We start from the raw sequence: 11858 nt of genomic DNA, 5'->3' as shown, positions 1-11858 counted from the left end.
GTGTAATTGCAATAATGTTAAACATGCACATCCACATTCTTACACAGAAAGACAAGGAATGGTAATTATTGGTGGCTTATTTTTATTTTCTTCCTTATAGTTTTCTGTATTTTCTAAACTTTTCATAGTTAGGATTAATGTCTTTCAAATCAGCTGGTCTCTTCTTGTTCTGCTCTCAAGCCCAGGTGAGTTGGTATATGTAGTACCAGGCACCAGCACCAATCACCAAGCTGGCTGCTGTCAAGCCCAGATCCTGAGCATGGCCTACGCAGCAGCTGTTGCGAGACTCTCAGGGGTCTCTCTCAGCCTAGTGAGAGCTTGTCTGAGGCAGGAGTCTGAAATTGCAGTCAAGCTGGATCTAGGGGACAGGGGTTTCTTGGGGAGGGGGGGAGGAAGTGAGGCTTTGGGCTTCTCCTTCTTTTGCATTGACAACCACCACCGATGTACAGATGGGCAGACATGGACAGACCAAAGCCAGAACCAGACAGAAATAAACAGGAAACAATGGGTTCTTAGCGCTCTGGTGGATGCACTAACACCGGAATGTGGGTCCAAACCCCAACCTTTCCCTGTTCCCGGTTCAGGTTGTCAGGCCGGTCTCTCAAATCGCAGTCCCCCATCCCATTGCCCTGCTCTCCAATAACTGCTTCCTCCTCTCTGCCTTCTTAAGTCAATGATGCCAACCATCTCTGCTGCTGGCACTGCTCTGCCTTTAACAAAACACCAAATGAAAAAGAGGCTGGATTCAGGTGTTTCCATGGGGAAACAGAGAAGTGCCTCCAAACTGGAAAATTGTGCTGCTACTCTCCACCCTCACTCCAGGAGTCTCCAATCACCACCCAGCCTTATGCAGACCTAAAGGAACCAGGATGGGTTTCCTCCTCATCCTCCTCCTTCTTCCTTGCCCACAGTCATGCCACCTCCAAGGAAACACGGAGCTGGTTACCTAACCAGGAACCACTATCTAGACCAAGACTTCAGCATATAGGCTCCTGGTCTCATGAGGTAACATCACTGGTGAGTTCGGGTCCCAAATTTCCCCTCCTAATAGTAGCAAAGCAGAGAGTGGCCCACCCCCCCCACCCCCCGCCACCCCCGACAGGACACGGTTACTCTTTTTAGTCTTTGCACACCCAACAAACATGTCATTCTTTTATTACTGGAAGGGGCAGCATCTTCTCCTGGGCTACTGGACAATTCTACTGCTTCTGGGGGAATTGTCCCATCCTTTTCTGTGTTCCCTCCAGCTTTTATCTTCAGAATCACTAATGTTCACTTCCCCAGCCCTGAAAATACCTGGAGATAGGGATGGGGGAAGGGTGTCAGGAAAGGAAACAGAAAGAAGGAATGGATTTTGTGACTTTCTTGTTAGCACTATTCTGTTCCTTTTTTTTTAAAACACAAATATGTATTATTTTTATTATTGGAAAATATGATAGAACTATTTTTTATTTAAGAAAAAAGATTCACTTTTTTTAAAAAAAAAAAGTATGTATCATAAACAATCATTCTCAGTACATAATGAGTTTTACACATGCCACTCAAAGAAATTGTAATGTCTTCTACATCTTGTCACATGACAAGACCCTGATTTAGGTAAAAACTCATTTGAGAGTTTACAAATCTGCTAATGTGGCATAACCAACTAGGCTTTGTTTCTGGAATGCAAGAGAGTGATTCAGTGTTTGAAAGCCATTCATTTACTCACTTATTCAACACATTTACTGAGCACCTACCACATGTGATGCCTTGTTCTCAATGCTGTGGTTACAGCAGTGAATAAAACAGACCTAAATCTCTAATCTCATGGCCCTTACATTGTAGTGAGAGAAACAATAAGCAAGATAAATAAACAAAATGTATAGTATATTGCTAGTGATCCATACTAAAAAAAATATTAAAAGCAGGAAAAGAAGAAATGAAGAGTTGAGATGGGTTGAACTCTTAAATAGGGTGGCCAGGGAAGGAATCACTAGAAAGGTGACCTTTGAGTAAAGAGATGAAGTCAGTGAGGGATCTAAGTATGGTGATATCTGGGGGAAGAATCTCACAGGCAGGAGGACAAGCAAGTGCAAAGGCTCTGTGAAGGCAACAAGCCAGTATGATTCAGGAACATCAAGGAGGCCAGGATGGCTGAGCCAAAGGGAGAGCAGTAGAAGAAGAGGCAGAGAGGTAAAAAGGTTGAATAGAATAAGACCTGGTCAGTTGTCCCAAGGACATTTGCATTTACTCTAAACATCATGTGAAGTGGGTGGGGAGTTTGAACAAAGGGGATGTGTTGAGAATAGACTATAGGGAGACTACAGTGACAGGGAGACTGGTCTATCTACATCATTCGTTACAGCAGGAAAATGAAGGAGAAAGGAAACCTTACAATCAAAGCATTTGATACACTTACCCATTCCTAAATTTTAAAAAACTATTAGTTAAATAGCAAGAGAAGGAAACTTCGTTTATGAAGTAAAGAATTATACATAATTTAATGAATCATTCTTGGTTAGGTTAAATTACATATAAAAGAAAATATCCTTAACCTGATGAAGAACATATACCAGAGGCTCTTCTGACTGGCAGATTCCTCACTCCTTGTGGGTTACCAAGACCACAGAACTTATGACTTGCCTTCACTCACTGACATTATTTCTTTGTACTACTTTTTTCTGGTACTGGTAAACATAAGTGAAAGTAACCTTGAAGAAAGGAGAGAATCTATCAGAAAGAGCAAAAGTTACGCTAAATGATGAAACAAAGGCGGCATTCTCATTTCCTTCAAGAATAGGATCGGGTGGTTCTCAAGTACCACCATTACTCACCACAGTTCTGGAGGTTCTGGCTAATGTAACGCATGCAGAAAAGGAAAGGAAAAAAAGGTAGAAATATTGGAAAGGAAGAAATGAAAAAATCTTCATTTGCAGATGATTATGTATACATACCTGGAAAAACCAAAGGTATCACCTGAAAACTACTGGAATTCATAAGACAGATCACAAAAATTGGCATATATGAAATAAATATATAATAGCAGAACATTTTCCTAAAGCAGAAAATTACCTACCAGAAACTGTAGATGGACAAAGGAATAGCATTTCAGCAACAAAGACTACTAAATACCTAGGAAAAACCTAACAAGTAATAGGAATTACTTAGCTAAAGAAACTTATGGAAATTTGATTAACAAACATAAAAATAAATCTCAGCAAAATGGAGACATACCATACTCCTGGAGCAGAAGTCTCAGTTTTAAGATGTTAACGCTCCTCAAATTAATCTGCAGATTTATTGCAATTACAATTCTAATTCCAAATGCTTACTATTTGTTTATTGTTGCTCAATTTGGATCTTGATAAATAAGCACAAATACACTTACTAATATGTGAATAAAAAGAAAACTGGAGATTGTTAGCAATGGTTGGGAATGGAAAAAATATCACAGAGCTCTTTCCCTGTATACTTTATATATTTCTTTATTGTTTTGAATAATTTTTACCCACTAATATATATTACTTTTATTACCAGGAAAAAAAACCCCAAGAGATTCTTAATCTGGACTGTTACAGATAACACAGAGTCCCTAAGCCATTGTATTGGTTATTAATATCTAGGAGAGGGAACGCAGACCCCTTGAAAAACTAGGGAGGTCAATAACCTCTATTCTCGAAAAACATGCACTTAGCCACACATACATTCACAAACAAAACATTGTGTACAATTTCAAGTAGACCACAGAGGTGGCCAGTTAAGCACGCCTACTCCAGGTTAATCATTATGGTCAGTGGGGAGAGTCCAGTGGGTCAGAGCATACATTTGAGCGGGCACCGAGGCGGGCGTGGGCTGCAGGTAGTGGCCCTGCAGCAAGGCTAGGTTCTCTCTGAGTGCCCTGGGTAAGGAAGCCAGAGCTGAGAGGCTCAGCAGGCCGCACCTCTCAGGCCAGGTGGTAGTAGCAGCAGTGTTAGGAGCAACCTTAACTCGGGCACCATGAATGAGGGCAGAGCGGGCTGACCTGGGTGCTTCCCCCAGCAATCACTTCTCCAGGCTTCCTGGAAACCCGCAGCTGCAGGGTTATGTGGGAGCAGCAATCCCTCTGTGCACCCCTGAGTTCCCTCTGTGGGAATGTGGGGGAGGGAGGGCGGAAAGAAGCCAAAGGCATTTACCCAGGTTGGTCACCTGAGTAAAGGCGACATTTCCCACCCTGGTCACCTGTCCATGTCTACTTTTGGAGTGAGCAACAGAGTCAGGTGCCTGACTGCAGGCGATGAGAGGTTCTGGGATACGGGAGAGGGAGGGGGGTAGAGGGACAGCACCTTCCTCCCTCCCCTCTTGACACAGGGCGGGGAGCATTGGACCATCTCCGCATCCCTCCTGTCGGTCATTTCCTTGGCCTGACAGCTCTTCCTTTTGCCCAGAGCTGAATCAAGAAACTGGAACCTAATCCAGGGACAGGTGTTCAAAACTGCCATGGTTACAGCCATCAAATTACAGAAGGTTCCCGCAGCAGTCAGCAATGGTTTAGCAACATTAAATAAATGTATTTCTCTAACAGAACAAGACAGGATCATTTATTTATCCAACTTAAAAGCTGTCCCAGAAGGAGAAAAAGTAGGAAATTATTTGTCCAAAATAAATAAGATCGGACAACTGAGTATCTCTCCGTGGATCAATTTACAGATCATATGGAAACATGCTTACCTTGTTGAGAAAAAATCCATTTTTGGATGTTCAAGTACCTTAGCATGTTTTGAAAACTATTCCTATATGGCCAACAGAATTCATTGTCTATGTGGTAAAAATTAACCAAAATTAATGGTGCCTTCCAATACTAGTGGGAAATCTTTCTTATAAAACATGCCTACTTTTTTGGTTGCTGTGTCCCACACTGAACTCTTGTTTTGCTGCATTTTCTCACTCTTACGATAAAGGGTGGTGATAGCTTTAAAAACAAAACAGAGGAGTGTTACAGCAGTACAGACCCCACTCCCACTCCTTGTCTCCTTTTTCACACTCTGCCCCTTACCTACTGGAGCAGGGGCCCAACTGCAAGGGAAATGGTGGGCACTAGTGCATGAGAGACTGGAGGGGCTACTTGTGGCCTCTGGGACTTCAAAGACAAAAAAAATGAGTGACAGGACCTGATGTGGTGGGGTAAGGTGGGAGCAGGGGTAAAGGAGAGGGCTCTGTTCTTGGAGGGAGTGGAAATTGGGGACCCAAGCTTACTGGCGATGCGGTCCTCACGTGACCAGGAGCTGACGTGGGCAAAGGTACTTAAAGCCCTGACCGCCGTCCTCCGTCCTCCTCTGGGTACCAACTCTATTGCGCTGCGCACTGCCGTGCGTTTAACCCAGGCGAGGAGGAGGAGGAGAAAATTCCCCCAGATCGGGCAGGTGGGTGTGAGGGTGGGCATGGCCTGGCACCTCTGAAAGGGGTAGCCCAGAGATGCGGGAGTCTGAGGCCACGGGCGCCTCCACCTCGCCCGCTCCTGGCCGGCTTTCCAGACCCCCGCGCTCAGTCGCAGCTCATTTTGGTGGGCGGCGGGGAGAAGGGGAGGGGGGAACGTAACGACTCTGATGTACTTGCGGAGAATCCGCTTACTTCCTCTCCCAGCCAGTGTTTTCTGTTTTTGTTTTTGACACTCAGGCCCCGCACCCCACATCCCGTCCTGTTTTGAGAAGAGGAGGGAAGAGAAATAAACGTGGCAGCGCACATAAGGCCAGTGGGGAGGTTGGGAAAGGGGGACCGGAGGGGCACGCAATTTGGAAACAATCTGGCTTGTTCACTCCCACCCTCACTTTGCAGATACCTTCCCCAGCCACCGCCCCCGCAGCCTCCCTTCCCCCCGGCCAACCCCTGTCCTTTGGGGGCGCTGGGAAATGGGTGTGCCAGCCACTGTAGGGGAGATGGCGGGTTTGGCGCTGTTTGGGTTTCACAGGCGGGGGGGTCCCTGAGACAATCTGGTATTAAACTGCCGTGCTAACTCCCAGGCTGCTTTCCAGACACCTCCGACCCACACAACCCTTCACCCCCGTTTTTTCCGTCCTGGGAAAGGAGTTCGGGTACGCTGCTGGAGAAATGGCGGTTAACGGGAGATTTGGGTGGGGGGTAGGAGGCGGAGCCCAGAGCGGAGAAACAGTGGAAAATCACGACCCTCAAACCGAAAGGACAGATATTGGGGCCCCTATTCTGCAGGCTAAGGCTAGCCCTAGGCGCTGGGGCTTGGGCTGAAGGGCGGGTGGTCATAAGAGAGGGACACTAGATTGTTCACGATAATCCCTCGTCCCGCGTCCCATCCAGCGTTCGCCGCACCCTCGCCCCGCCCCCTCCCCCTTCAGTGCAGGAGAAGGGGTGTGGCTGCTTGTCTGGGAGAAATGGCGGACGGGGGGGCGGGGCAAAGGGAAGGAGGGGTTGAGTGCCAGGGGAGTCTGCGCAGGAGGTGGGGATTGGGGGTGGAGGCGGGGGTGAGGAGTTGGAATTGAGAGGTGGAACCATTTGTCATTCTGGTATGTGAATGCTAAAAGGCAATTATTGGGACTTTTGTCCTCGGTCTGTTCCATCCACCAGGCTCTCAGTCTCCAACGTCTGCTGTCTATATTCCTGCCCTTCAGTCTGTCCTTAGGATGGAGCCCTAACTGAACTGAAGGAAGGAGAGAAATCCCTGAATCCTTGGAGGTCAGTGGGTGCGGAGGAACTGTCTGGGAACCCCTAGTGTGGGTGTGGCAGAAACCAGAGCAGAGTCTGACACGAGGGGCTCCTCTTCCTCATCATCTCCCTCTTTACAAGACACCTGTGCCCCTGGCCAGTCCTTTTTGGTGCAAGAAAAGGGGTGTGGTATCCGCCTTCTTAATTAATGGTTTGAAGAGGAAGAGATAGGGAAAGAGGAGCCCTGAGAGGGGCAAACTTCGCCTCCAGGGATTCAAATCAGGAAAGGAAGTGGAATCCATTTACCAAAGGCCCAAAAACCCAAAAACGCCCTGTCTGGGGTCTCTCCGCAGGTCTGTCTGCCTTTTGGGCCGTGTACGACTACAGGCCTGGTGGAAAAGAGCAAACTGCTTCTGCTGCCAGTGGGTTGGTAGGTGCATGAGCACCATCTGGAGACCTTGAAGTGGGGGTAGGGGTATCAGAGCAGAATCTGGGATCTCTACTGTCTTTCATGCTCTCCACCAGCTTTCTTGACATCCATACTGCCTCTCATCCCCCACTTAGGTGCTGGGAAGTGATATGTGTTGTCATTGAGCAGGGTGGGCTAAGGCTGAAGATGTAGAAAACATTGGATAACCCAGGTCCTGAATCAGCAAACACAGGCCTTGACTCCTGTATCTGTATACTAGCCCACCCGCCAAGCATTATGTCCTCAGACTCTCCTCTAAGTAGGCCTGAGTAGGCATGAAGAGAGCCAGAGCTCTAAGCCTCATTTCTATCCTTTAACCCAGGTCCTGCTCAGTTTGCAGCCTCGGCGGAACTTTCGAGCCTGAACTGAAGCACCTCACCCAGACGTGCACGCATCCCTCTTGGGCAAGCCAACTCCACGACCTGGGTCAGAGAATTACTACAGCTGCAACATGAGCCGCGTTCGGGATGCTGGCTGCGTAGCCGCCGGGATAGTGATTGGAGCTAGTGCCTGGTACTGTGTCTACAAATACGCCAGGGGAAGAAACCAGACGAAAAAGAGACTGGCCAAGCCCAAGACCCGGGCTGTGGCCGGGACTGGAGCCAGGGCTAGAGCTGGACTAAGGGCTGGATTCACAATTGACCTTGGGCCAGGATTTGGTCCTCCAACCCCAGTCCGCACTAAGGCAAAGAACAGGGCCCAAGATGAAGCCACTGCTCTGAACGTGGCTGGAAGTGAGGCAGTCGCCCAGGCTGCATCCAGTGCTGGGGCTCAGAGTGGGGGAGGAAGTCAGGCCCAGCGGGCAGAAGGGGCCGGGGTTGGGTCTAAGACTGAATCAGTAGTCGGGGCCACAGCGGCTTCTGCAATGGCACCACCTCCCAGGGAGGCAGAAGCTCCCACAGCTGTAGAGACCCCCACAATGGCAGGGGCTCCCAAATTGGCAGAAGTCCCTGGCACAGCAGAGGCTTCCGGGGTGCCAGCAGTGCTTCCTGGGGCACCAGTGCCTACTGAGGCAGCAGAGGCTCCCGTACTGGCAGCGCCCTCTGGGGCAGCAGCACCTACTGGGGCTGCAGAGGCTCCTGGGACTTCAGGGTCCCCTAGAACAGTGGCAGCGGCCAAGAAAGCAACCCCTGGGGCTCATACTGGAGCTATACCTAAGGCCGGGTCAGCGACTGGAGCTGTACCCAAAGGTGGAGCAAAGGGTGGAACTAGGTCCCGGACTGGAGGCAAGGGCAAAGGCAAGAAAAACAAGGTTGAAGTAGACGAATTGGGCCTGGGCTTCCGACCTGGGGATGGGGCTGCAGCCGCTGCTGCAGCCTCTGCTAATGGGGGACAAGCTTTCCTGGCAGAGGTCCCCGATTCTGAGGAAGGGGAGTCCGGGTGGACTGACACAGAGTCTGAGTCAGACTCTGAGCCTGAGACCCAGCAGAGAGGGCGAGGGAGGAGACCCGTTGCTGTGCAGAAGCGCCCCTTTCCTTATGAAATTGATGAGATTCTGGGTGTCCGAGATCTCAGGAAAGTCCTTGCTTTGCTTCAGAAATCGGATGATCCTTTCATCCAACAGGTAGCTTTGCTCACTTTGAGCAACAATGCCAATTACTCGTGCAACCAAGACACAATTCGCAAATTGGGAGGCCTCCCAATTATTGCAAACATGATCAACAAAAGTGATCCCCACATTAAGGAAAAAGCCTTAATGGCCATGAATAACCTGAGTGAGAATTACGAAAATCAGGGCCGGCTTCAGGTATACATGAATAAAGTGATGGATGATATCATGGCCTCTAATCTGAACTCAGCAGTACAGGTAGTTGGACTAAAATTTTTAACCAACATGACTATTACTAATGACTACCAGCACCTACTTGTCAATTCCATTGCAAACTTTTTTCGTTTGTTATCTCAGGGAGGTGGAAAAATCAAGGTTGAGATTTTGAAAATACTTTCGAATTTTGCTGAAAATCCAGATATGTTAAAAAAACTGCTCAGTACCCAAGTGCCGTCATCATTTAGTTCCCTCTACAATTCTTATGTGGAATCAGAAATTCTTATTAATGCCCTTACTCTATTTGAGATCATCTACGACAATCTCAGAGCAGAAGTATTCAACTACAGAGAATTCAATAAAGGTTCCCTTTTTTACTTATGCACTACATCTGGAGTGTGTGTTAAGAAAATTCGAGCCTTAGCAGATCACCACGACCTCTTGGTGAAAGTGAAAGTTATAAAACTAGTGGACAAATTCTGATTGGCTATGTGCTCTTAAAAGACTTGAAGAAATTTCTTGGTTTTGCAGTCTGGAAGCAATGAAAATTGAAAGTTACTGCTTTTCCACTTGCTTAAATAGTAAAGGGATCCTTTCAGCTGCCAGTTTTGAATAATGCATCATCCAGAGTGATGTTATCTGTGACAGTCTCCAGCTTTAAGCTGAACCATTTTATGGATACCAAATAAATAGTCCTCTTTTACTGAAAACACATTTGTGATTTTAATCGTGCTGCTTGAATGGAAATATTTTTACTGGTTCCTCTATGTGAATTGACAGTGAACCTGTCCATCATGAGTAGCCTACACTTCTATCATTTGTTTTGACTTGAATTTATCCACCAAAGACTTCATTTGTGTATCATCAATAAAGTTGTATGTTTCAAGTGACAAAAAATTGTTCTCGTGCTTTAATTTAAAATCTAACTGGAGAGATAAGGTACATAAATACAAAAGGATTACTAACAGTAACATCTGGACATCTGTTCATTGTCAAATATATGCTGTCTGGTTAAATGAAGCAAACGTTGCTAGAAAGCTTCAAGGAAGAAGGGCACACAAGCTGGGCCCCGAAGGATGGCATGAGAAAACACAGACAGGCATTCCAGGAGGGGGACACGGCTTGAAGAAAGGCACAGAGGTGGGAAATCTGTTCCTGTGATAGGAAGGTAACCAGTTTGCCTGGAATGGAAGCTACGGGAAAAGGAATGATGAGGGATAAAGATGGAAATGCAGGGTGAAGAAAGTTTGAGGAAGATGCTGAACCCCAAGCTGAGATATTGAAATAATATCCTGTCATATTCTGGGAGTTATTGGACATTTTTGACAAAAGGAAAAATAATCTTATAGCAATGTGCAAAATGGATTGGAGCTAGGATGGGGCTAGGTATGGAGACTGGAAACAAGAATATTTGTTAGGAAGTGATGATAAACCAAGCATGAGATGAAGAACAAAATGGGGTGGTGTCTATAGGAACTGTTATGGAATGATGGTAACAAAAGGCACGTAAAAAAAAGTACCAAGATCTGCTACCTGATTTGGCTGTAGGTCCACAGAGGGAGAACCATATAATCTGGTGCAGGTCCTAACAGAGAAAGCCCTCTTTCTTGGGCAGTTCTGGCAACCAAGTAATGCCAAAGTGAGTTACCATTTCTAGTGATGAGAAAAAGCAGTGTGACAGAAAGAATGACTCTTGGTGCAAAGAGTGGGGTTTTTCTTCCCCCTATGGTTAGCGGTCTAGGTCTGCCTTCTTTTCCAAGAGAGGCAGTGGTGAGGCCTTTATGGGAACCTACCCCAACCTCTGAGTTCAATTAAGAGCAGATGCATCTTCCTTCCTCTCCCCACTGGCCCACTGAAGCAATGGAAGAAGAAAATGGGAGACATCCCAGACATTCTCCAAACCCAGCCTGCTTTCCTGACACCCCTCACGAAATCCTCATTTTTGTGAAAGTGTGTGGTAGGCTGTGGCAGGGATAGAGATAGGGACTCTTGGGAGGGAGGCACACAGAAAAGGGACACATTGATATTATATACTGGTACAATTTATCTGGAAGGCAATTTGACAATCTGCATAAGAGGTTTTAAAGATGTACCCGCCTTTCAGCCAAGCATTCCACTTGTAGGATTTTTTTTCCTCAGGAAAGAATCAAATCATTGTACACAGAGGAATATACAAGGATGCTCATTTGAGTACTGTTTCTAAAAGAGAAAAGTTAGAAGCCACTTAAATACCTACCACTATGGAATTAGCTAAACAATGGGTGGTATGTCCATGCAGTAAAATATAATCCAACGATTAAAAACTGTGATGTACTTCTATATTATTGGCATGAAAAGACATTCACCATATGTAAAAGTTGGTGGCATCAGTCAAAAAAGGCTCCTGCAGTTGCAAGTTGATGAAAATTCTTTCAGATGTTTACTAAGCCATCTCTCTGTACTTTTACACAGAATTGGAATCATATTGTACATGAGTGGTTCTCAACGTCTAATCCACAGACCACTGCAGGTCCCTGAAACTGTAAGATCAAAATTATTTTCAAAACAATACTAAGATGGTATTTGCTATTTTCATTAGGATGACATTTGCACTAATGGTACAAAAGGAGTAGTGGGTAAAATTGCTGGTGCCTTAAGATCGATCAAAGCAGTGTCCCCAAACTGTACTAGGATTGATTTCCTTACGACCACACATTCAAAATCTTTTTAAATACAGTTTCATTTTAAAATGTCCTTAATAGAGTGTTTATTTATCATAAAATTATTAATATTATTAAATCTCGATGCTTGAGTGCTTGTCTTGTCTTCTTTTTTTTAAGATTGGCCCTGAGCTAACATCTGTTGCCAATCTTCCTTTTTTTTTTTTCTCCCCAAAGCCCCCCAGTACATAGTTGTATATCCTAGTTGTAGGTCCTTCTGGTTGTGCTATGTGGGATGGCAACGCAGCATGGCCTGACGAATGGTGCCATGTCATGTCGGCGCCCAGGATCCAAA

At 46.1% G+C, this 11858-nt stretch overlaps 1 protein-coding gene across 8 annotated transcripts; it reads left to right on the top strand.

The window, feature by feature from the left end:
• Positions 1-5236: 5236 nt before the first annotated feature.
• Positions 5237-9761, top strand: ARMCX2 (armadillo repeat containing X-linked 2). 8 transcript variants are annotated; one of them, XM_070256990.1, is made up of 6 exons: positions 5273-5378; positions 5632-5703; positions 5976-6047; positions 6553-6660; positions 6984-7056; positions 7422-9761. In XM_070256990.1, exon 6 carries the CDS (start codon positions 7551-7553, stop codon positions 9345-9347), a length of 1797 nt encoding a protein of 598 aa, XP_070113091.1. In that variant the 5' UTR covers positions 5273-5378; positions 5632-5703; positions 5976-6047; positions 6553-6660; positions 6984-7056; positions 7422-7550; the 3' UTR covers positions 9348-9761. The 8 variants fall into 8 exon arrangements, with proteins under 8 accessions (XP_070113087.1, XP_070113089.1, XP_070113091.1 ...); XM_070256987.1 differs by having other exon boundaries at positions 6984-7060; XM_070256986.1 differs by lacking the exon at positions 5976-6047 and having other exon boundaries at positions 5237-5378; positions 6984-7060.
• The last annotated feature ends 2097 nt before the right edge of the window (positions 9762-11858 follow it).

The sequence above is a fragment of the Equus caballus genome, chromosome X (assembly GCF_041296265.1).
Source record: "Equus caballus isolate H_3958 breed thoroughbred chromosome X, TB-T2T, whole genome shotgun sequence".
Classification (NCBI taxonomy): Eukaryota; Metazoa; Chordata; class Mammalia; order Perissodactyla; family Equidae; genus Equus; species Equus caballus.
The sequence above is the reverse complement of the archived record's forward strand: the minus strand, read 5'-3'. Positions and strand labels throughout refer to the sequence as shown.